The 24484-nt window shown below is 43.6% G+C and overlaps 1 protein-coding gene across 2 annotated transcripts in view; it reads left to right on the forward strand.

Annotated features, from left to right (window-relative positions):
• APOBEC4 (apolipoprotein B mRNA editing enzyme catalytic polypeptide like 4) overlaps positions 1 to 20662 on the forward strand; it is a 55396-nt gene extending 34734 nt beyond the window's left edge. For both annotated transcript variants that reach the window (XM_088453902.1, XM_088453903.1), the window contains exon 2: positions 18819 to 20662. In XM_088453902.1, coding sequence (XP_088310028.1) covers positions 18878 to 19951 — 1074 coding nt within the window. In that variant the 5' untranslated portion in view covers positions 18819 to 18877 and the 3' untranslated portion in view covers positions 19952 to 20662. The remainder of the gene's footprint in view (positions 1 to 18818) is intronic.
• Positions 20663 to 24484: the final 3822 nt, after the last annotated feature.

Raw genomic sequence — 24484 nt, forward strand, 5'->3', positions numbered from 1 at the left:
ACAGTGGCGTAAGTTCATCCCAGACGCCCGGAGGCAAGCTATTATTTGGGGCCACCTAAAACAAAAGGGAAATTTAATATGGTGCATATCTATCTATCTATCTATCTATCTATCTATCTATCTATCCATCACATATGCACAAAAGACTAATATAGAATAGCCTTAAGTGGGGTGAATATATTGTGGGCAATGGAGGAGGTGCTCCTTCAGTGCTGGAGGCCAGCGGCAGGCGCCTCCATTGTCTCCCATAGTTGGGCCCCTGATAGTGAAGATGGCTACATGCACCAATTATAGGGCTGGTGCAAATGCGTGGTGATAGTGAAGATGACTCCATGCACCAATTATAGGGCTGGTACAAATATGTGGTGATAGTGAAGATGACTCCATGCACCAATTATAGGGCTGGTGCAAATACGTGGTGATAGAGAAGATGGCTACATGCACCAATTATAGGGCTGGTGCAAATACGTGGTGATAGTGAAGATGGCTACATGCACCAATTATGGGGCTGGTGCAAATAGGTGGTGATAGTGAAGATGGCTACATGCACCAATTATAGGGCTGGTGCAAATATGTGGTGATAGTGAAGATGACTCCATGCACCAGTTATAGGGCTGGTGCAAATACGTGGTGATAGTGAAGATGGCTACATGCACCAATTATAGGGCTGGTGCAAATACGTGGTGATAGTGAAGATGGCTACATGCACCAATTATAGGGCTGGTGCAAATATGTGGTGATAGTGAAGATGGCTACATGCACCAATTATAGGGCTGGTGCAAATACGTGGTGATATTAAAGATGGCAATATGCACCAATTATAGGGCTGGTGCAAATATGTGGTGATATTGAAGATGGCTACATGCACCAATTATAGGGCTGGTGCAAATATGTGGTGATAGTGAAGATGGCTACATGCACCAATTATAGGGCTGGTGCAAATATGTGGTGATTGTGAAGATGGCTCCATGCACCAATTATAGGGCTGGTGCAAATACATAGTGCTAGTGAAGATGGCTACATGCACCAATTATAGGGCTGGTGCAAATATGTGGTGATAGTGAAGATGGCTACATGCACCAATTATAGGGCTGGTGCAAATACGTGGTGATAGTGAAGATGGCTACATGCACCAATTATAGGGCTCGTGCAAATACGTGGTGATAGTGAAGATGGCTACATGCACCAATTATAGGGCTGGTGCAAATACGTGGTGATAGTGAAGATGGCTACATGCACCAATTATAGGGCTGGTGCAAATATGTGGTGATAGTGAAGGTGACTCCATGCACCAATTATAGGGCTGGTGCAAATACGTGGTGATAGTGAAGATGGCTACATGCACCAATTATAGGGCTGGTGCAAATACGTGGTGATAGTGAAGATGGCTACATGCACCAATTATGGGGCTGGTGGAAATACGTAGCGATAGTGAAGATGGCTACATGCACCAATTATAGGGCTGGTGCAAATACGTGATGATATTGAAGATGGCTACATGCACCAATTGTAGGGCTGGTGCAAATACGTGGTGATAGTGAAGATGGCTAAATGCACCAATTATAGGGCTGGAGCAAATATGTGGTGATAGTGAAGATGACTCCATGCACCAATTATAGGGCTGGTGCAAATACATGGTGATAGTGAAGATGGCTACATGCACCAATTATAGGGCTGGTGCAAATACGTGGTGATAGTGAAGATGACTCCATGCACCAATTTTAGGGCTGGTGCAAATACGTGTTGATAGTGAAGATGGCTAAATGCACCAATTATAGGGCTCGTGCAAATATGTGCTGATAGTGAAGATGACTCCATGCACCAATTATAGGGCTGGTGCAAATACGTGGTGATAGTGAAGATGGCTACATGCACCAATTATAGGGCTGGTGCAAATACGTGGTGATAGTGAAGATGGCTAAATGCACCAATTATAGGGCTGGTGCAAATATGTGGTGATAGTGAAGATGGCTACATGCACCAATTATAGGGCTGGTGCAAACACGTGGTGATAGTGAAGATGGCTACATGCACCAATTATAGGGCTGGTGCAAATACGTGGCGATATTGAAGATGGCTACATGCACCAATTATAGGGCTGGTGCAAATACGTGGTGATAGTGAACAGTGGCGTAAGTTCATCCCAGATGCCCGCAGGCAAGCTATAATTTGGTGCCACCCAAAACAAAAGGGAAATTGAATATGGTGCATATCTATCTATCTATCTATCCATCACATATGCACAAAAGACTAATATAGAATAGCCTTAAGTGGGGTGAATATATTGTGGGCAATGGAGGAGGTACTCGTTCAGTGCTGGAGCCCGGCGGCAGGCGCCTCCATTGTCTCCCATAGTTCGGCCCCTGATAGGGAAGATGGCTACATGCACCAATTATAGGGCTGGTGCAAATACGTGGTGATAGTGAAGATGACTCCATGCACCAATTATAGGGCTGGTACAAATACGTGGTGATAGTGAAGATGGCTACATGCACCAATTATAGGGCTGGTGCAAATACGTGGTGATAGTGAAGATGGCTACATGCACCAATTATGGGGCTGGTGCAAATACGTGGTGATAGTGAAGATGGCTACATGCACCAATTATAGGGCTGGTGCAAATATGTGGTGATAGTGAAGATGGCTACATGCACCAATTATAGGGCTGGTGCAAATACGTGGTGATATTAAAGATGGCTATATGCACCAATTATAGGGCTGGTGCAAATATGTGGTGATATTGAAGATGGCTACATGCACCAATTATAGGGCTGGTGCAAATATGTAGTGATAGTGAAGATGGCTACATGCACCAATTATAGGGCTGATGCAAATATGTGGTGATAGTGAAGATGGCTACATGCACCAATTATAGGGCTGGTGCAAATACATAGTGCTAGTGAAGATGGCTACATGCACCAATTATAGCGCTGGTGCAAATATGTGGTGATTGTGAAGATGGCTACATGCACCAATTATAGGGCTGGTACAATTACGTGGTGATAGTGAAGATGGCTACATGCACCAATTATAGGGCTGCTGCAAATACGTGGTGATAGTGAAGATGGCTAAATGCACCAATTATAGGGCTGGTGCAAATATGTGGTGATAGTGAAGATGGCTACATGCACCAATTATAGGGCTGGTGCAAATACGTGGTGATAGTGAAGATGGCTACATGCACCAATTATAGGGCTGATGCAAATACGTGGTGATAGTGAAGATGGCTACATGCACCAATTATAGGGCTGGTGCAAATGCGTGGTGATAGTGAAGATGACTCCATGCACCAATTATAGGGCTGGTGCAAATTTGTGGTGATAGTGAAGATGGCTAAATGACCAATTATAGGGCTTGTGCAAATACGTGGTAACAGTGAAGATGGCTAAATGACCAATTATAGGGCTGGTGCAAACACGTGGTGATAGTGAAGATGGCTACATGCACCAATTATACGGCTGGTGCAAATACGTGGTGATATTGAAGATGGCTACATGCACCAATTATAGGGCTGGTGCAAATACGTGGTGATAGTGAACAGTGGCGCAAGTTCATCCCAGACGCCCGGAGGCAAGCTATAATTTGGTGCCACCTAAAACAAAAGGGAAATTGAATATGGTGCATATCTATCAATCTATCTATCTATCTATCTATCTATCTATCTATCTATCTATCTATCTATCTATCTATCTATCTATCTATCTATCCATCACATATGCACAAAAGACTAATATAGAATAGCCTTAAGTGGGGTGAATATATTGTGGGCAATGGAGGAGGTGCTCCTTCAGTGCTGGAGCCCGGCGGCAGGCGCCTCCATTGTCTCCCATAGTTGGGCCCCTGATAGTGAAGATGGCTACATGCACCAATTATAGGGCTGGTGCAAATACGTGGTGATAGTGAAGATGACTCCATGCACCAATTATAGGGCTGGTACAAATATGTGGTGATAGTGAAGATGACTCCATGCACCAATTATAGGGCTGGTGCAAATACGTGGTGATAGTGAAGATGGCTACATGCACCAATTATAGGGCTGGTGCAAATACGTGGTGATAGTGAAGATGGCTACATGCACCAATTATGGGGCTGGTGCAAATAGGTGGTGATAGTGAAGATGGCTACATGCACCAATTATAGGGCTGGTGCAAATATGTGGTGATAGTGAAGATTACTCCATGCACCAATTATAGGGCTGGTGCAAATACGTGGTGATAGTGAAGATGGCTACATGCACCAATTATAGGGCTGATGCAAATACGTGGTGATAGTGAAGATGGCTACATGCACCAATTATAGGGCTGGTGCAAATATGTGGTGATAGTGAAGATGGCTACATGCACCAATTATAGGGCTGGTGCAAATACGTGGTGATATTAAAGATGGCTATATGCACCAATTATAGGGCTGGTGCAAATATGTGGTGATATTGAAGATGGCTACATGCACCAATTATAGGGCTGGTGCAAATATGTGGTGATAGTGAATATGGCTACATGCACCAATTATAGGGCTGGTGCAAATATGTGGTGATAGTGAAGATGGCTACATGCACCAATTATAGGGCTGGTGCAAATACATAGTGCTAGTGAAGATGGCTACATGCACCAATTATAGGGCTGGTGCAAATATGTGGTGATAGTGAAGATGGCTACATGCACCAATTATAGGGCTGGTGCAAATACGTGGTGATAGTGAAGATGGCTACATGCACCAATTATGGGGCTGGTGCAAATACTTGGTGATAGTGAAGATGGCTACATGCACCAATTATAGGGCTGGTGCAAATATGTGGTGATAGTGAAGATGGCTACATGCACCAATTATAGGGCTGGTGCAAATACGTGGTGATATTAAAGATGGCTATATGCACCAATTATACGGCTGGTGCAAATATGTGGTGATATTGAAGATGGCTACATGCACCAATTATAGGGCTGGTGCAAATATGTAGTGATAGTGAAGATGGCTACATGCACCAATTATAGGGCTGATGCAAATATGTGGTGATAGTGAAGATGGCTACATGCACCAATTATAGGGCTGGTGCAAATACATAGTGCTAGTGAAGATGGCTACATGCACCAATTATAGCGCTGGTGCAAATATGTGGTGATTGTGAAGATGGCTACATGCACCAATTATAGGGCTGGTACAATTACGTGGTGATAGTGAAGATGGCTACATGCACCAATTATAGGGCTGCTGCAAATACGTGGTGATAGTGAAGATGGCTAAATGCACCAATTATAGGGCTGGTGCAAATATGTGGTGATAGTGAAGATGGCTACATGCACCAATTATAGGGCTGGTGCAAATACGTGGTGATAGTGAAGATGGCTACATGCACCAATTATAGGGCTGATGCAAATACGTGGTGATAGTGAAGATGGCTACATGCACCAATTATAGGGCTGGTGCAAATGCGTGGTGATAGTGAAGATGACTCCATGCACCAATTATAGGGCTGGTGCAAATTTGTGGTGATAGTGAAAATGGCTAAATGACCAATTATAGGGCTTGTGCAAATACGTGGTAACAGTGAAGATGGCTAAATGACCAATTATAGGGCTGGTGCAAACACGTGGTGATAGTGAAGATGGCTACATGCACCAATTATACGGCTGGTGCAAATACGTGGTGATATTGAAGATGGCTACATGCACCAATTATAGGGCTGGTGCAAATACGTGGTGATAGTGAACAGTGGCGTAAGTTCATCCCAGACGCCCGGAGGCAATCTATAATTTGGTGCCACCTAAAACAAAAGGGAAATTGAATATGGTGCATATCTATCTATCTATCTATCTATCTATCTATCTATCTATCTATCTATCTATCTATCTATCTATCTATCTATCCATCACATATGCACAAAAGACTAATATAGAATAGCCTTAAGTGGGTTGAATATATTGTGGGCAATGGAGGAGGTGCTCCTTCAGTGCTGGAGCCCGGCGGCAGGCGCCTCCATTGTCTCCCATAGTTGGGCCCCTGATAGTGAAGATGGCTACATGCACCAATTATAGGGCTGGTGCAAATACGTGGTGATAGTGAAGATGACTCCATGCACCAATTATAGGGCTGGTACAAATACGTGGTGATAGTGAAGATGACTCCATGCACCAATTATAGGGCTGGTGCAAATACGTGGTGATAGTGAAGATGGCTACATGCACCAATTATAGGGCTGGTGCAAATACGTGGTGATAGTGAAGATGGCTACATGCACCAATTATGGGGCTGGTGCAAATAGGTGGTGATAGTGAAGATGGCTACATGCACCAATTATAGGGCTGGTGCAAATATGTGGTGATAGTGAAGATTACTCCATGCACCAATTATAGGGCTGGTGCAAATACGTGGTGATAGTGAAGATGGCTACATGCACCAATTATAGGGCTGATGCAAATACGTGGTGATAGTGAAGATGGCTACATGCACCAATTATAGGGCTGGTGCAAATATGTGGTGATAGTGAAGATGGCTACATGCACCAATTATAGGGCTCGTGCAAATACGTGGTGATAGTGAAGATGGCTACATGCACCAATTATAGGGTGGTGCAAATACGTGGTGATAGTGAAGATGGCTACATGCACCAATTATAGGGCTGGTGCAAATATGTGGTGATAGTGAAGATGACTCCATGCACCAATTATAGGGCTGGTGCAAATACGTGGTGATAGTGAAGATGGCTACATGCACCAATTATAGGGCTGGTGCAAATACGTGGTGATAGTGAAGATGGCTACATGCACCAATTATGGGGCTGGTGGAAATACGTAGCGATAGTGAAGATGGCTACATGCACCAATTATAGGGCTGGTGCAAATACGTGATGATATTGAAGATGGCTACATGCACCAATTGTAGGGCTGGTGCAAATACGTGGTGATAGTGAAGATGGCTAAATGCACCAATTATAGGGCTGGAGCAAATATGTGGTGATAGTGAAGATGACTCCATGCACCAATTATAGGGCTGGTGCAAATACGTGGTGATATTAAAGATGGCTATATGCACCAATTATAGGGCTGGTGCAAATATGTGGTGTTATTGAAGATGGCTACATGCACCAATTATAGGGCTGGTGCAAATATGTGGTGATAGTGAAGATGGCTACATGCACCAATTATAGGGCTGGTGCAAATATGTGGTGATTGTGAAGATGGCTACATGCACCAATTATAGGGCTGGTGCAAATACATAGTGCTAGTGAATATGGCTACATGCACCAATTATAGGGCTGGTGCAAATATGTGGTGATAGTGAAGATGGCTACATGCACCAATTATAGGGCTGGTGCAAATACGTGGTGATAGTGAAGATGGCTACATGCACCAATTATAGGGCTCGTGCAAATACGTGGTGATAGTGAAGATGGCTACATGCACCAATTATAGGGCTGGTGCAAATACGTGGTGATAGTGAAGATGGCTACATGCACCAATTATAGGGCTGGTGCAAATATGTGGTGATAGTGAAGATGACTCCATGCACCAATTATAGGGCTGGTGCAAATACGTGGTGATAGTGAAGATGGCTAAATGACCAATTATAGGGCTGGTGCAAATACGTGGTAATAGTGAAGATGGCTAAATGACCAATTATAGGGCTGGTGCAAACACGTGGTGATAGTGAAGATGGCTACATGCACCAATTATACGGCTGGTGCAAATACGTGGTGATATTGAAGATGGCTACATGCACCAATTATAGGGCTGGTGCAAATACGTGGTGATAGTGAACAGTGGCGTAAGTTCATCCCAGACGCCCGGAGGCAAGCTATTATTTGGGGCCACCTAAAACAAAAGGGAAATTTAATATGGTGCATATCTATCTATCTATCTATCTATCTATCCATCACATATGCACAAAAGACTAATATAGAATAGCCTTAAGTGGGGTGAATATATTGTGGGCAATGGAGGAGGTGCTCCTTCAGTGCTGGAGGCCAGCGGCAGGCGCCTCCATTGTCTCCCATAGTTGGGCCCCTGATAGTGAAGATGGCTACATGCACCAATTATAGGGCTGGTGCAAATGCGTGGTGATAGTGAAGATGACTCCATGCACCAATTATAGGGCTGGTACAAATATGTGGTGATAGTGAAGATGACTCCATGCACCAATTATAGGGCTGGTGCAAATACGTGGTGATAGAGAAGATGGCTACATGCACCAATTATAGGGCTGGTGCAAATACGTGGTGATAGTGAAGATGGCTACATGCACCAATTATGGGGCTGGTGCAAATAGGTGGTGATAGTGAAGATGGCTACATGCACCAATTATAGGGCTGGTGCAAATATGTGGTGATAGTGAAGATGACTCCATGCACCAGTTATAGGGCTGGTGCAAATACGTGGTGATAGTGAAGATGGCTACATGCACCAATTATAGGGCTGGTGCAAATACGTGGTGATAGTGAAGATGGCTACATGCACCAATTATAGGGCTGGTGCAAATATGTGGTGATAGTGAAGATGGCTACATGCACCAATTATAGGGCTGGTGCAAATACGTGGTGATATTAAAGATGGCAATATGCACCAATTATAGGGCTGGTGCAAATATGTGGTGATATTGAAGATGGCTACATGCACCAATTATAGGGCTGGTGCAAATATGTGGTGATAGTGAAGATGGCTACATGCACCAATTATAGGGCTGGTGCAAATATGTGGTGATTGTGAAGATGGCTCCATGCACCAATTATAGGGCTGGTGCAAATACATAGTGCTAGTGAAGATGGCTACATGCACCAATTATAGGGCTGGTGCAAATATGTGGTGATAGTGAAGATGGCTACATGCACCAATTATAGGGCTGGTGCAAATACGTGGTGATAGTGAAGATGGCTACATGCACCAATTATAGGGCTCGTGCAAATACGTGGTGATAGTGAAGATGGCTACATGCACCAATTATAGGGCTGGTGCAAATACGTGGTGATAGTGAAGATGGCTACATGCACCAATTATAGGGCTGGTGCAAATATGTGGTGATAGTGAAGGTGACTCCATGCACCAATTATAGGGCTGGTGCAAATACGTGGTGATAGTGAAGATGGCTACATGCACCAATTATAGGGCTGGTGCAAATACGTGGTGATAGTGAAGATGGCTACATGCACCAATTATGGGGCTGGTGGAAATACGTAGCGATAGTGAAGATGGCTACATGCACCAATTATAGGGCTGGTGCAAATACGTGATGATATTGAAGATGGCTACATGCACCAATTGTAGGGCTGGTGCAAATACGTGGTGATAGTGAAGATGGCTAAATGCACCAATTATAGGGCTGGAGCAAATATGTGGTGATAGTGAAGATGACTCCATGCACCAATTATAGGGCTGGTGCAAATACATGGTGATAGTGAAGATGGCTACATGCACCAATTATAGGGCTGGTGCAAATACGTGGTGATAGTGAAGATGACTCCATGCACCAATTTTAGGGCTGGTGCAAATACGTGTTGATAGTGAAGATGGCTAAATGCACCAATTATAGGGCTCGTGCAAATATGTGCTGATAGTGAAGATGACTCCATGCACCAATTATAGGGCTGGTGCAAATACGTGGTGATAGTGAAGATGGCTACATGCACCAATTATAGGGCTGGTGCAAATACGTGGTGATAGTGAAGATGGCTAAATGCACCAATTATAGGGCTGGTGCAAATATGTGGTGATAGTGAAGATGGCTACATGCACCAATTATAGGGCTGGTGCAAACACGTGGTGATAGTGAAGATGGCTACATGCACCAATTATAGGGCTGGTGCAAATACGTGGCGATATTGAAGATGGCTACATGCACCAATTATAGGGCTGGTGCAAATACGTGGTGATAGTGAACAGTGGCGTAAGTTCATCCCAGATGCCCGCAGGCAAGCTATAATTTGGTGCCACCCAAAACAAAAGGGAAATTGAATATGGTGCATATCTATCTATCTATCTATCCATCACATATGCACAAAAGACTAATATAGAATAGCCTTAAGTGGGGTGAATATATTGTGGGCAATGGAGGAGGTACTCGTTCAGTGCTGGAGCCCGGCGGCAGGCGCCTCCATTGTCTCCCATAGTTCGGCCCCTGATAGGGAAGATGGCTACATGCACCAATTATAGGGCTGGTGCAAATACGTGGTGATAGTGAAGATGACTCCATGCACCAATTATAGGGCTGGTACAAATACGTGGTGATAGTGAAGATGGCTACATGCACCAATTATAGGGCTGGTGCAAATACGTGGTGATAGTGAAGATGGCTACATGCACCAATTATGGGGCTGGTGCAAATACGTGGTGATAGTGAAGATGGCTACATGCACCAATTATAGGGCTGGTGCAAATATGTGGTGATAGTGAAGATGGCTACATGCACCAATTATAGGGCTGGTGCAAATACGTGGTGATATTAAAGATGGCTATATGCACCAATTATAGGGCTGGTGCAAATATGTGGTGATATTGAAGATGGCTACATGCACCAATTATAGGGCTGGTGCAAATATGTAGTGATAGTGAAGATGGCTACATGCACCAATTATAGGGCTGATGCAAATATGTGGTGATAGTGAAGATGGCTACATGCACCAATTATAGGGCTGGTGCAAATACATAGTGCTAGTGAAGATGGCTACATGCACCAATTATAGCGCTGGTGCAAATATGTGGTGATTGTGAAGATGGCTACATGCACCAATTATAGGGCTGGTACAATTACGTGGTGATAGTGAAGATGGCTACATGCACCAATTATAGGGCTGCTGCAAATACGTGGTGATAGTGAAGATGGCTAAATGCACCAATTATAGGGCTGGTGCAAATATGTGGTGATAGTGAAGATGGCTACATGCACCAATTATAGGGCTGGTGCAAATACGTGGTGATAGTGAAGATGGCTACATGCACCAATTATAGGGCTGATGCAAATACGTGGTGATAGTGAAGATGGCTACATGCACCAATTATAGGGCTGGTGCAAATGCGTGGTGATAGTGAAGATGACTCCATGCACCAATTATAGGGCTGGTGCAAATTTGTGGTGATAGTGAAGATGGCTAAATGACCAATTATAGGGCTTGTGCAAATACGTGGTAACAGTGAAGATGGCTAAATGACCAATTATAGGGCTGGTGCAAACACGTGGTGATAGTGAAGATGGCTACATGCACCAATTATACGGCTGGTGCAAATACGTGGTGATATTGAAGATGGCTACATGCACCAATTATAGGGCTGGTGCAAATACGTGGTGATAGTGAACAGTGGCGCAAGTTCATCCCAGACGCCCGGAGGCAAGCTATAATTTGGTGCCACCTAAAACAAAAGGGAAATTGAATATGGTGCATATCTATCAATCTATCTATCTATCTATCTATCTATCTATCTATCTATCTATCTATCCATCACATATGCACAAAAGACTAATATAGAATAGCCTTAAGTGGGGTGAATATATTGTGGGCAATGGAGGAGGTGCTCCTTCAGTGCTGGAGCCCGGCGGCAGGCGCCTCCATTGTCTCCCATAGTTGGGCCCCTGATAGTGAAGATGGCTACATGCACCAATTATAGGGCTGGTGCAAATACGTGGTGATAGTGAAGATGACTCCATGCACCAATTATAGGGCTGGTACAAATATGTGGTGATAGTGAAGATGACTCCATGCACCAATTATAGGGCTGGTGCAAATACGTGGTGATAGTGAAGATGGCTACATGCACCAATTATAGGGCTGGTGCAAATACGTGGTGATAGTGAAGATGGCTACATGCACCAATTATGGGGCTGGTGCAAATAGGTGGTGATAGTGAAGATGGCTACATGCACCAATTATAGGGCTGGTGCAAATATGTGGTGATAGTGAAGATTACTCCATGCACCAATTATAGGGCTGGTGCAAATACGTGGTGATAGTGAAGATGGCTACATGCACCAATTATAGGGCTGATGCAAATACGTGGTGATAGTGAAGATGGCTACATGCACCAATTATAGGGCTGGTGCAAATATGTGGTGATAGTGAAGATGGCTACATGCACCAATTATAGGGCTGGTGCAAATACGTGGTGATATTAAAGATGGCTATATGCACCAATTATAGGGCTGGTGCAAATATGTGGTGATATTGAAGATGGCTACATGCACCAATTATAGGGCTGGTGCAAATATGTGGTGATAGTGAATATGGCTACATGCACCAATTATAGGGCTGGTGCAAATATGTGGTGATAGTGAAGATGGCTACATGCACCAATTATAGGGCTGGTGCAAATACATAGTGCTAGTGAAGATGGCTACATGCACCAATTATAGGGCTGGTGCAAATATGTGGTGATAGTGAAGATGGCTACATGCACCAATTATAGGGCTGGTGCAAATACGTGGTGATAGTGAAGATGGCTACATGCACCAATTATGGGGCTGGTGCAAATACTTGGTGATAGTGAAGATGGCTACATGCACCAATTATAGGGCTGGTGCAAATATGTGGTGATAGTGAAGATGGCTACATGCACCAATTATAGGGCTGGTGCAAATACGTGGTGATATTAAAGATGGCTATATGCACCAATTATACGGCTGGTGCAAATATGTGGTGATATTGAAGATGGCTACATGCACCAATTATAGGGCTGGTGCAAATATGTAGTGATAGTGAAGATGGCTACATGCACCAATTATAGGGCTGATGCAAATATGTGGTGATAGTGAAGATGGCTACATGCACCAATTATAGGGCTGGTGCAAATACATAGTGCTAGTGAAGATGGCTACATGCACCAATTATAGCGCTGGTGCAAATATGTGGTGATTGTGAAGATGGCTACATGCACCAATTATAGGGCTGGTACAATTACGTGGTGATAGTGAAGATGGCTACATGCACCAATTATAGGGCTGCTGCAAATACGTGGTGATAGTGAAGATGGCTAAATGCACCAATTATAGGGCTGGTGCAAATATGTGGTGATAGTGAAGATGGCTACATGCACCAATTATAGGGCTGGTGCAAATACGTGGTGATAGTGAAGATGGCTACATGCACCAATTATAGGGCTGATGCAAATACGTGGTGATAGTGAAGATGGCTACATGCACCAATTATAGGGCTGGTGCAAATGCGTGGTGATAGTGAAGATGACTCCATGCACCAATTATAGGGCTGGTGCAAATTTGTGGTGATAGTGAAAATGGCTAAATGACCAATTATAGGGCTTGTGCAAATACGTGGTAACAGTGAAGATGGCTAAATGACCAATTATAGGGCTGGTGCAAACACGTGGTGATAGTGAAGATGGCTACATGCACCAATTATACGGCTGGTGCAAATACGTGGTGATATTGAAGATGGCTACATGCACCAATTATAGGGCTGGTGCAAATACGTGGTGATAGTGAACAGTGGCGTAAGTTCATCCCAGACGCCCGGAGGCAATCTATAATTTGGTGCCACCTAAAACAAAAGGGAAATTGAATATGGTGCATATCTATCTATCTATCTATCTATCTATCTATCTATCTATCTATCTATCTATCTATCTATCCATCACATATGCACAAAAGACTAATATAGAATAGCCTTAAGTGGGTTGAATATATTGTGGGCAATGGAGGAGGTGCTCCTTCAGTGCTGGAGCCCGGCGGCAGGCGCCTCCATTGTCTCCCATAGTTGGGCCCCTGATAGTGAAGATGGCTACATGCACCAATTATAGGGCTGGTGCAAATACGTGGTGATAGTGAAGATGACTCCATGCACCAATTATAGGGCTGGTACAAATACGTGGTGATAGTGAAGATGACTCCATGCACCAATTATAGGGCTGGTGCAAATACGTGGTGATAGTGAAGATGGCTACATGCACCAATTATAGGGCTGGTGCAAATACGTGGTGATAGTGAAGATGGCTACATGCACCAATTATGGGGCTGGTGCAAATAGGTGGTGATAGTGAAGATGGCTACATGCACCAATTATAGGGCTGGTGCAAATATGTGGTGATAGTGAAGATTACTCCATGCACCAATTATAGGGCTGGTGCAAATACGTGGTGATAGTGAAGATGGCTACATGCACCAATTATAGGGCTGATGCAAATACGTGGTGATAGTGAAGATGGCTACATGCACCAATTATAGGGCTGGTGCAAATATGTGGTGATAGTGAAGATGGCTACATGCACCAATTATAGGGCTGGTGCAAATACGTGGTGATATTAAAGATGGCTATATGCACCAATTATAGGGCTGGTGCAAATATGTGGTGATATTGAAGATGGCTACATGCACCAATTATAGGGCTGGTGCAAATATGTGGTGATAGTGAATATGGCTACATGCACCAATTATAGGGCTGGTGCAAATATGTGGTGATAGTGAAGATGGCTACATGCACCAATTATAGGGCTGGTGCAAATACATAGTGCTAGTGAAGATGGCTACATGCACCAATTATAGGGCTGGTGCAAATATGTGGTGATAGTGAAGATGGCTACATGCACCAATTATAGGGCTGGTGCAAATTTGTGGTGATAGTGAAGATGGCTAAATGACCAATTATAGGGCTGGTGCAAATATGTGGTGATAGTGAAGATGGCTACATGCACCAATTATAGGGCTGGTGCAAACACGTGGTGACAGTGAAGATGGCCACATGCACCAATTATATGGCTGGTGCAAATACATGGTGCTAGTGAAGATGGCTACATACACCAATTATAGGGCTGGTGCAAATACGTGGTGATAGTGAAGATGGCTAAATGACCAATTATAGGGCTGGTGCAAACACGTGGTGATAGTGAAGATGGCTATATGCACCAATTATAGGGCTGGTGCAAATACGTGGTGATATTGAAGATGGCTACATCCACCAATTATAGGGCTGGTGCAAATACGTGGTGATATTGAAGATGGCTACTTTCACAAGCAGATGGGTATATATACAAATGTGCCCAGCTAGTTTGTTGCTCCATACGCTATGTAGCGCTCCACACTGAAAGTTTCATAATGTAACTGGGAAGGAACCTGATGCACTGTGTGTGACTCCCCACCCACTGGGCATGCGCAGTACTGTGATCTTCCATACGCCATGGCATAGCGCTACATGGCATATGGCTTGGCTCCACTTGGTATGCGCCAGAGATCCCATTGTAACCTAAGCCATGGCATAGCGCTACATGAGATCCCTTTGCAGCCACCACAGCGCAAACATTGACGCAAGTTTGCGCTTTGAAATGCACTATCAGTTTGTACTACAGGGACCTCTCTCTCATACAGAGCCCACTATAGTTACTAAAGTCATGAATACACTATAGAGTCCAAGTCTAGGACAGCACCGACATTGACGCAAGTTTGCACTTTGAAAGGCACAATCAGTTTGTAATACAGAGACCCCTCTCTAGATTCACTATAGTGTCCAGAGCCGACAGTGCAAAAAAAAATATTCTTTTCCAGGGCTCGAACCCAGGACAAGCATTGTTGCAAAGCAATCACATAACCACTAGCCCACAAGCCAGAAACAGTGCAGTACAGGTATACTAACTGACTCATCCATGTGCACTCCACCCACCCGCAGCTGTTTTAACTTGTTAATAATAAGAAAATGTGTCTTCCTTTCCAAGTATTATACATTACTAGTACAGTACATATACTTTGTTCCAATACAGCCTGACCCCCTAGAGGTAAGTATAAACAGTGCTCGAAGTGGGAATTTAGAGGTGGGGGTATGGAGATTGAACCCCCCCCCCTTTGGCCCCTGCTTCCATATCACCCCATTGTGCTTCTCAACCCCCACACTTCTCCCTGCCTGCTCCCCTCTCACACCCTGCTCTTCTCACTAGCTAATTCCCTCTCTCTTTCACCCCCCCTACAATACTAACTGCCTGCTTCCATCTGTCTGCCCCTCTGTCTATTTCCTCTCTCACACACTTCCGTCTCTCTAATTGCCTCTGACCTGCGCTGTCGGGACTACAGGGTCTTCTTGGTTGCTGGCTGCTGCAGTAGTGCTCTCCAGTTTACACTAAACCGACGCCACTGCGAGCCAATGAGAAGCTGCCACTTGGCAGCCTCTCATTGGCTGGAGGGCAGCGAGCTCCGCGATTGGCTGGCGACCGACAAGCTCCGCGATTGGCTGGCGGCCAGCGTGCCCTGCGATTGGCTGGCGGCAGTGGTACCACTGGCTGTTGTTTACTACAGTGCAGCCGGGACCCAATGCTCGGTCCCGGCTGCATGCCAGCGCCTCCGCTGACGACAATCGAGTTGTGTCCCCTGCGGGACACATCGCTACACATCAGGCTTGCCTACCCTCACGATTTGGTCGGGAGCCTCCAGAATATCGGATGCCGCTCCCGACCCCCCGGAAAGGCAGGCAAGCCTCCCCGGCTACCTCCTGACCCCCCGACTACAGCTAGAAACCCCCCTTAGTGGGGGGCCCGATGACACGATTCGCGCTAAATCGCGTCATCATGGCTCCGCCCCTGCTTCACAGTGCCTTTATTTTCGGCATTGTGAAGAGAGGGCAGGGCCACGATGACGCGATTGTGCGGACATGCCCCTGGCCACGCCTCCATGAGTAGTCAGCGGCCAGCCACGCCCCCCACTATGTGCAGGCATTCAGCTCCCTCCCGGAAGGAGGGAGCTGAATGTCGGCAACTATGCTACACATTGCAGTCGCTGTTCCAGAGCTGGGATCCCAGTGCTGGTACATTATCTTCTGTGGCTAAAATGAAGTGGGGTTGGGAAGTGGCGGTATGTCATACCGCCCCTCTTCCACCACTGAGTATTAGTATAAGGGTACGGTGTGGCCCCCCCAATGACTCTCTCTCTCTTCTGCTCTTCTGCACTCCAACAAAACTCACACAACTGTGCCCAGTGCCTGCACATAAAATGCATACAAGCAAGGGCTGAGGTGCGGCACTCATGTCTTGGCAAACTGACACTGCTACAGCAGCATAAGATCAATGTTTCAGTATTCTACTGTCTTCAGGATCACATAAAGATACATAGCAGTCTTACCTTATATAACCACATAAGACATGAGCATCTCCAGAGGCAGGACTCAGGACCTCATTCAGAGTCGGTCGTTGCGGCCGCACGGTCGTAAGGGAAAAGGGGCAAATGATGCACTCGCAAGTTGCGTCCTTAAGATCGGATCGTTAGCTGGCCGACCAAGGGGAGGATGCTGCCGTAAGACAAAAAATATGCCCCCTTCTCGTACGCATTACACGTCATCTCCGGCCATATAAGGATTAATCGAGATCATCGGTAACCATCGGAACTGGTCGTAGAGCTTAAGGTTGACCATACCCTCTCTTAAGCACTACGATCAGGTCAGTGTACAAACCACCCATGTCACGTGTGCCATGACACTACTTTGTTAATTATGCACTCCCATAAAACGCCGTTCGCATAATTAGGCATGTCTGCGTTCGGATCTCCACTCCCCCGTTTTCAAGCACCTTCCCCTGTTACCACCCACAAACGCCTCATTCTGTCACTCAAACTACCGACCTAGCTGTGTTCAAGGAGAGAGAAATTTCTGATCGTAGCAGCTAGTTTGCGCACACGCATTGCGAACTTTACACATGCGCAGTTTAGCGAACATCGGTGGCGTATGACCGTGCGGCCGCAAAGACCGACTCTGAATGAGGTCCTCAGTACCCAGCCAGGGGCGCTGCATAATTACATCATCACTACCACATAACTACTTGGATATATATAAATCCAAGATAGCATGTTCTCCACAGCCTGAGTATATATCCAAAGGCCAAGCCTCACTACAGCAGCAAAGGGATTAACCTATATTTATTTTTTTAATAGTTGTTTTGTGCTCCTGCTTTTGTGCTTCATTTTGTAATTTAGACATAAGACAGTAATAATATTTTCAGAAGCAGCATTTCACTGACTATATATTGGCCGTAGCTGTAGACCTTTTATGATATTGTTCTCTATTGTATATATGATATATAGTATAGTTATATTGGTACTAGCTGATGTGCACAACATCTGTTTTTTTATGTGCTAATTAAGAAAACTGACTTCTGTTTGGTTGTCAGCTGCCACAATTTCAGTTGACTATTCAGGCAGCCACGATACACACTTGTCCAATCCTCCAGGGATCCAACTCCTGACCAAACTGTTGACACAATCCTAGGTCGCAGACACAACACCCAATCTATGCATACACACCTGTCCAAACTGCTGCAGATCTCCAATCTCCATCTGCTGAAATGATTTTGTCACCGTACACACTCTTCCAATCTTTGGCAGACTGGCTGCCACTAACTCACAAAGAGTTGGATAAACCAATCGCGGACGCCTACACACTTCTATATTGGTCGGACGATCTGGTCTCCTGGTTTTTCAGCAGGTATAAAAATCTTTTCACAAGACCAGATGACCAGGATTAGATTAAACCAAAGGTGTTGTGAGTATACGCAATCTACCAATGTCAGACCAACTGGGGTTGGTCTGACATTGGGGTCGGATTAGATGAGAATTGTACAAGTGTGTACCCTGCTCAGGTGCAGTTAAGTAATGATAAATAGACATTATGGGGTAAATTTACTAAAGTGAGAGTTTTTAGAAGTGAGTTTTAAAAGTGATGTTGCCCATAGCATCCAATCAGATTCTAGCTATTTTCTTCTAGAAGGTGCTAGTTAAATGTTAAGTAGAATCTGATTGGTTGCTATGGGCAAATCACTTTTAAAATTCACTTATAAAAACTCTCACTTTAGTAAATTTACCCCTATGACTGGTATGAAAATTCAGAAACTATAAACTTATTATTATTTATTATTGATTGGCAGGTAAACTTTCAAGCTGGAAGACCCCATCTAGAAATCTGCATTTATTTATAAAGCTGTAGATGGAAAATATTTTCCAGGAATACTCTTCATATCATGGGACGTTAGTCAAACCTTATTACTGGCTTTACCCAAACCAACATTGCTCAAAGTGTCCATATCACATTCGAACAGGTGAGGAATCTCGGGTTACCTATGGAGAGTTTTATGAAGCATTTGGATTTCCATATGGGCCCACGATGCCCGAAAACAAACATCTCATATTTTATGAAATAAAGGCCTTTAACGGAGCAGTGCTACAAAAAGGCCAGGTCACAAACTGTACTAGTTACAACATTCATGCTGAATCTATTTTGTTTGCGAAACATGGCTACCTGGATTCCTTTCTCTACCAACATGAGTCAGTTGGCTACTTAACTCTTTATGCTAACTTCACACCTTGCAATGAGTATGGCCATTGCTGTATCAGCAGAATATATGATTTATTAATTAAATACCCCCAGATGCGTCTAGATATCTACTTTTCCCAGATGTACCACATTGAAGTGGACTTTCCTGTTGCTGTTTGGAACAGAGAAGCTTTAAAGAGTCTTGCTGGCCACTGGCCTAGAGTGACATTGAATCCATTGAGTGATGGAATTTGGAAAACTGTTCTTTATGGTTTTGTGAAAGAAATTCCAGAGACCACTCTATATGAACCCATTTTGCCTGCTCGAGCAACTGCTGACAGTTATAATGCATACATGATACATCTCATCACAGGAATTAAGCCTTATTTTGTTACTGAGCCTCTGGTTTCTCAGCCTCAGGAAACTAAATTTGTTCCTGAGTGTTACAGAGAGCAAAGGAAGTACAATTTAGTTCCTTGGCCCCAAAATGGCAACAATAGTTATTACCCCTTCTTTATTCCCCGTATGCCCCTTGTACTTCCATCTCATGCACAGACAGAACTTGTACCTAAACCTAAACAAGTTGTCCGACATTTAAATATGCCTGGGAGTGTGAATGTGGGAAATGACTTGAGTGAGAGTTTTCCAAATGTCAAAAAAATGAATGAAGTTGTAATCACTGAGCAAGTTGTGAGGGGAAAGGATAAATCAGCAAAAGAGAACAGAAAGAAGAAAAAGAAAGCATGATTCTAATAAAGTCCAAAATCTAAAAGTTGTCAGGTTCCATACACAAAACACAACATGTAGATCATGAATAAAATAAATAATTTGAGATAAATCTATATATAGTTGAACTACAATTTGCTAGATGGGGTAGATGCATTAAACCTTCATTTTAAATGTAAAAGTTGTCCATAGCAACCAATCACCTTCTAACTAATGTTCTAGAAAAATGATAGTTAGAAGCTGATTGGCTGCTATGGGTAACTTCTTAATTTGAAGATTTCAGGGCCGTAACTAGGGTAGTACGGCCTGTGCCATGGCACAGGGCACCGCAGGACAGGGGGCACTGTTTGGTCCTGTTCATTTTCTATTAATTATCATTCTCATTTGTAGCTTCCTCATATTTTATCCCCAACATCTTCTGCCCACCCCTATCTCTTCCCTGGCCCTTCCCCATTAGGCCATGTCCCTTTTTCAGGTGCATCATGTCCCTATTTGAAATATAGGGGGGCGCCAATGCTCTTTATGGCACAGGGAACCAAAAAGTCTAGTTACGGCTCTGGAAGATTTGATACATCTTCCAATAAATAAGTGTTCCTTACTTGTGGTGCAGTATACAGCTATTTGTTAGACTAATGCCAACATTATTCATATTTTTCAACTTTAAACATGATGTAGAGATTATGGGAATATCAGGGTCTATTGCAAGCTATGTTCTTTTGAGGTTCTGTAATAATTCTACACACAAATATAAATAAAAGTTGCAATCCCTCTCGGGGAAAACAAAGGGTGAGAAGGGTCTTGTGTCGTTTCATTACTATGTACATAAATGATGGTATCTGGTGAACAGGAAAAGCAATTACCTGGGACAGGACACGAGAAAAAAAAAGCCTTTTTATCCATGTGTGTATATACTGTAGATGACTTCCAGCGTGTTAGATTGTACATCAAAGCCACCGTTGGACACCAAGAACAGTAGGGGTATTCAATCAGCAGTCTGACCAAAAGGTGTGCTCACACTTCAAGCAGGAACAAAGACCAAAACCATATGTTATGTGCTTTGATGTAAAAGTAATTTCTCTACAATAGCTAGCAGTTTCAGAAATCATAGGAAAATACCTGATGTTTGCGTGCTGGTTACATCTGATTTGGGGGCACCTAGGACATATGATTTGGTAGAAATGAGGTATCTAACCAATCACATATCCCAGAGCCGTCTTATTTACAATACTTTTATATCTTAAATAATTGAGTTTAATGTGAACATACCATATTTCATGTGACTTACTACACAGGGGAAATTATATACAGTTATTTTTACTTAGGTTAAAAGTTATGTGGGCAGGACTGGCATGATTCCTGGGTTATTAACCGGCCAGCCAGTCATCAGGGACTTGAACATGAGATCACTATGGGGGGTGGAAAAGTTGGTAAAAGGTATTGGAGAATTTTGCTTTGTGCCAATTCTAAATTGAAGCCTGGACCTTCATTCCGAGTGTAATTCTGTATAAGTTTTTCTTTTTCTTTTGAAATTGCAACACACATTTATCTATGTACTCTGTAACTGTTTTTTTTAATATTATTTTTGTAACTAGAGATTGTTCTCCTTCTTATAAATAAATTGTTCCATTATTAGTCTATTTTCATATACAATGTATGCTCCAAAACCCAGTCTTCGAAGAAGCTACTAGATTGCTAAGGATACACTATAACTTTTATATATTGCTAGAAGCAGGGGGAGAACAATTAACTCAGTGCTAGTTTGTGTCCTGTGTCATCAGAAATTCAGTGTCGGTAATATCTTATATTATATCTGCCATGATTAATATGCTGAGTTATATTGGATTCCATCTACCGCTGTCAGGGAGCTGATAGGCTTGGATAGGATATTGGGGTAGATGTATTATAGCGGCACTTAACGTGCTGCTATATCGCTTCCTGCTTTGCCTTTTTAACGAGGCGAAGCAGGAAGCACTAACGATGAGATGTATAAATATCTCATCGGCCGGAGTGGGGGAGCGATAACTCCCCCCTCCGGAGCTTCCCGCTAGAGACCCCAGTGCATCAGCCTAGTGCTGATGCACTGTGTCTCAGTCCTGGCCGGCTCCACTGAGCATACGCGGGATCTCGCAAGTATCACGAGATCCCCACGTCCAGTAGCGCCTCGTGATTCCTTTTTTTTAATTATCTTTGTATATCATCGTCGTCTGAGTGCCAGGCCAGATCCGTAATACCCAGCTGTTCCAGCTGATTGAAATGCACAACCACAGCCATGGGCCTACGCATGCACAATAGACCTGTAACGAGAGGAATCCAAAGGATCTCTCTTCATGGATTGTTGTGAAATAAAAGCCAATAAGCTTCTATAATCAAAGCCATCTATAAAGTTAGTTTTCAGATCATGATGTGTTCGGGCACATCACAGCCCCATAGATTCCTATGCAGACTGCTTTGCCGTGGGACCACAGCATATATCTCCAATATCTGCTGTGGAAGTATACAAATGTGGTAAAAGCAGTTAGTAACAGTAGCACTCAATGAACCAGTACCCTGGGAAGGGCAGACAGAAAGGATCCAAGTTACTGCAAGTTGGAGTACACTTGAGACAATGATCGTGTAGGATGAGAATCATAGGGGTGGAGGGAATGGCTTCTAAGTGTTTGAAATGTAGGGGGTATATTTACTAAAGTGCGGGTTTTTAAAAGTAGAGATGTTGTCCATAGCAACCAATCAGATTCTAGCTATTGTCTTGTAGAATGTTCTAGATAAATGTTAAGTAGAATGTGATTGGTTGCTATGGGCAACATCTTTAGTAAATATATGAAAGGGGTTCAAACTGGAGGAGAACTGAGAGCAGGGAAAATAGGGGGCATGAGTTAAGAGTGTGAGGAGAGCTGGCAAGCTTTAATGCATATGTGCTTTTTCAGGGCATGCTTGAAACCCCCAGGCTGATAAAATGTCTGAAATTTCAGGATGCAGAGTCCCAGAGGAGGGGGCCAGCATGGCTGAAGTCGTTGATGTGGGAGTGAGAGGATGAAATTATCAGGCAGGCAAGATGACAGTCAGAGGAATAGTGGAGAAGGTAATGGAGTGTGGACGGAAATGAGGTGAGGGATGTAGGAGGGGGAGAGTGATTGAAAGTGAGTATGAGGAACTTACACTGGATTCTGTATGAAAGGGGGAGTCAGTGAGGAGTTGGAGGAGAGGAGATGTTGACTCTGAGCAATGAGATATAAGGCTGAGATGAGTGACAGCATTGATGAGGGGCAAGAGAAAGGAAGACCAAAGAGCAGGAGGTTGCAAGTGATGACAACAGCATAAATAAGTCTTTTGGTAGCCTCCAGAGAGAGAAACAGTATGACCTTGGAGATGTTGCAAAGTTGAAAGCAGCAGGAATTAGAGATTGCATGAATGTAGTAATACGTTGGAGGAGCAGAGGATGACACCCAACCAGCAGATTTTAAGGACAGGAGAGGAGATAGTGTTATCAATAAGAACAGAGAGATGGGAGGAGAAGGAATCCTGGAGTAATGCTTTTCTACAGGTAAATATAAAATATCCAATTGCTATCTCTGTGGTTGAGGATGGAGTTTCCCCTCACTGAGATGATAAATTGGCAGCTAGCACTGTGGTGTGGTTGTTTTACCTTCCTCTGGCTCTATGAAATTAGCATTTATTAAAGGTTCAGCTTGATGGTGGCCAAAAAAGGAACAGTAACAGACATCAATAAATAGGGTGTTGGGTCACCACATGTAGCCAGTATCTATAAATATAAAAGAAGTTTGTTTCTTTGTTTCTATGTTTACTTTTTGATGAATATTGTCCACAGCTCTCAAGGTAAAGCTGACAAATCTTAATCTTAGTTATTTAGTATCGAAAAAGTAAGCTATTACACCACATATCGACAAAGCAACAGAGTGAAAAATATTTAAAACATCTTTTATTGGTTGTAAATAATTGTTTGACTGCTATAAGGAAACCTTATGACAACACAACATAATGACAACGCGACAAAGCAACAAATCTCGCCACAATTGCATATTATATATATATATATATATATATATATATAAAGTGAATACTAGCGCACAACTTTTGAGTTCCTTATGTGAATAGTGTCAAGCCAAAAAGTATGATACATCGTGAAGAACACTTCCTGGTAGTAACAGGCGGCTGCAGTTTCTCAATAATCCAGATGGCAAACGGGAACCAAAGTGCTGAAAAATACTAATGAGAGGTGCGCCTAATAGTGTAGTATTTAAAATAAAGTGATAGTACTTGTGCGCAAAATAGTGTACCAAATAAAAAACAATTAAAGGCTTATCTGATGTCCAGATGGTACTTGCAATGGTCAGATTAAACCAAACTGACAACACTTCCAAGGTTTTCAAGGCAAACTCTTTCAGTACATGTGATATGGTGTAGTATTTGTAGCAAATAATTAGCAACAGTGGACATACAAATATCTGTGTACCAGATGATGCATAAAATAATGCCTGTAGGGGTGTCACTCCTCTGTGTTATAGGTCATAAACAATCCAGCTTCATACCTTATCA

Source organism: Taudactylus pleione, unplaced genomic scaffold, assembly GCF_031769625.1.
Source record: "Taudactylus pleione unplaced genomic scaffold, aTauple2 ptg000602l, whole genome shotgun sequence".
Classification (NCBI taxonomy): Eukaryota; Metazoa; Chordata; class Amphibia; order Anura; family Myobatrachidae; genus Taudactylus; species Taudactylus pleione.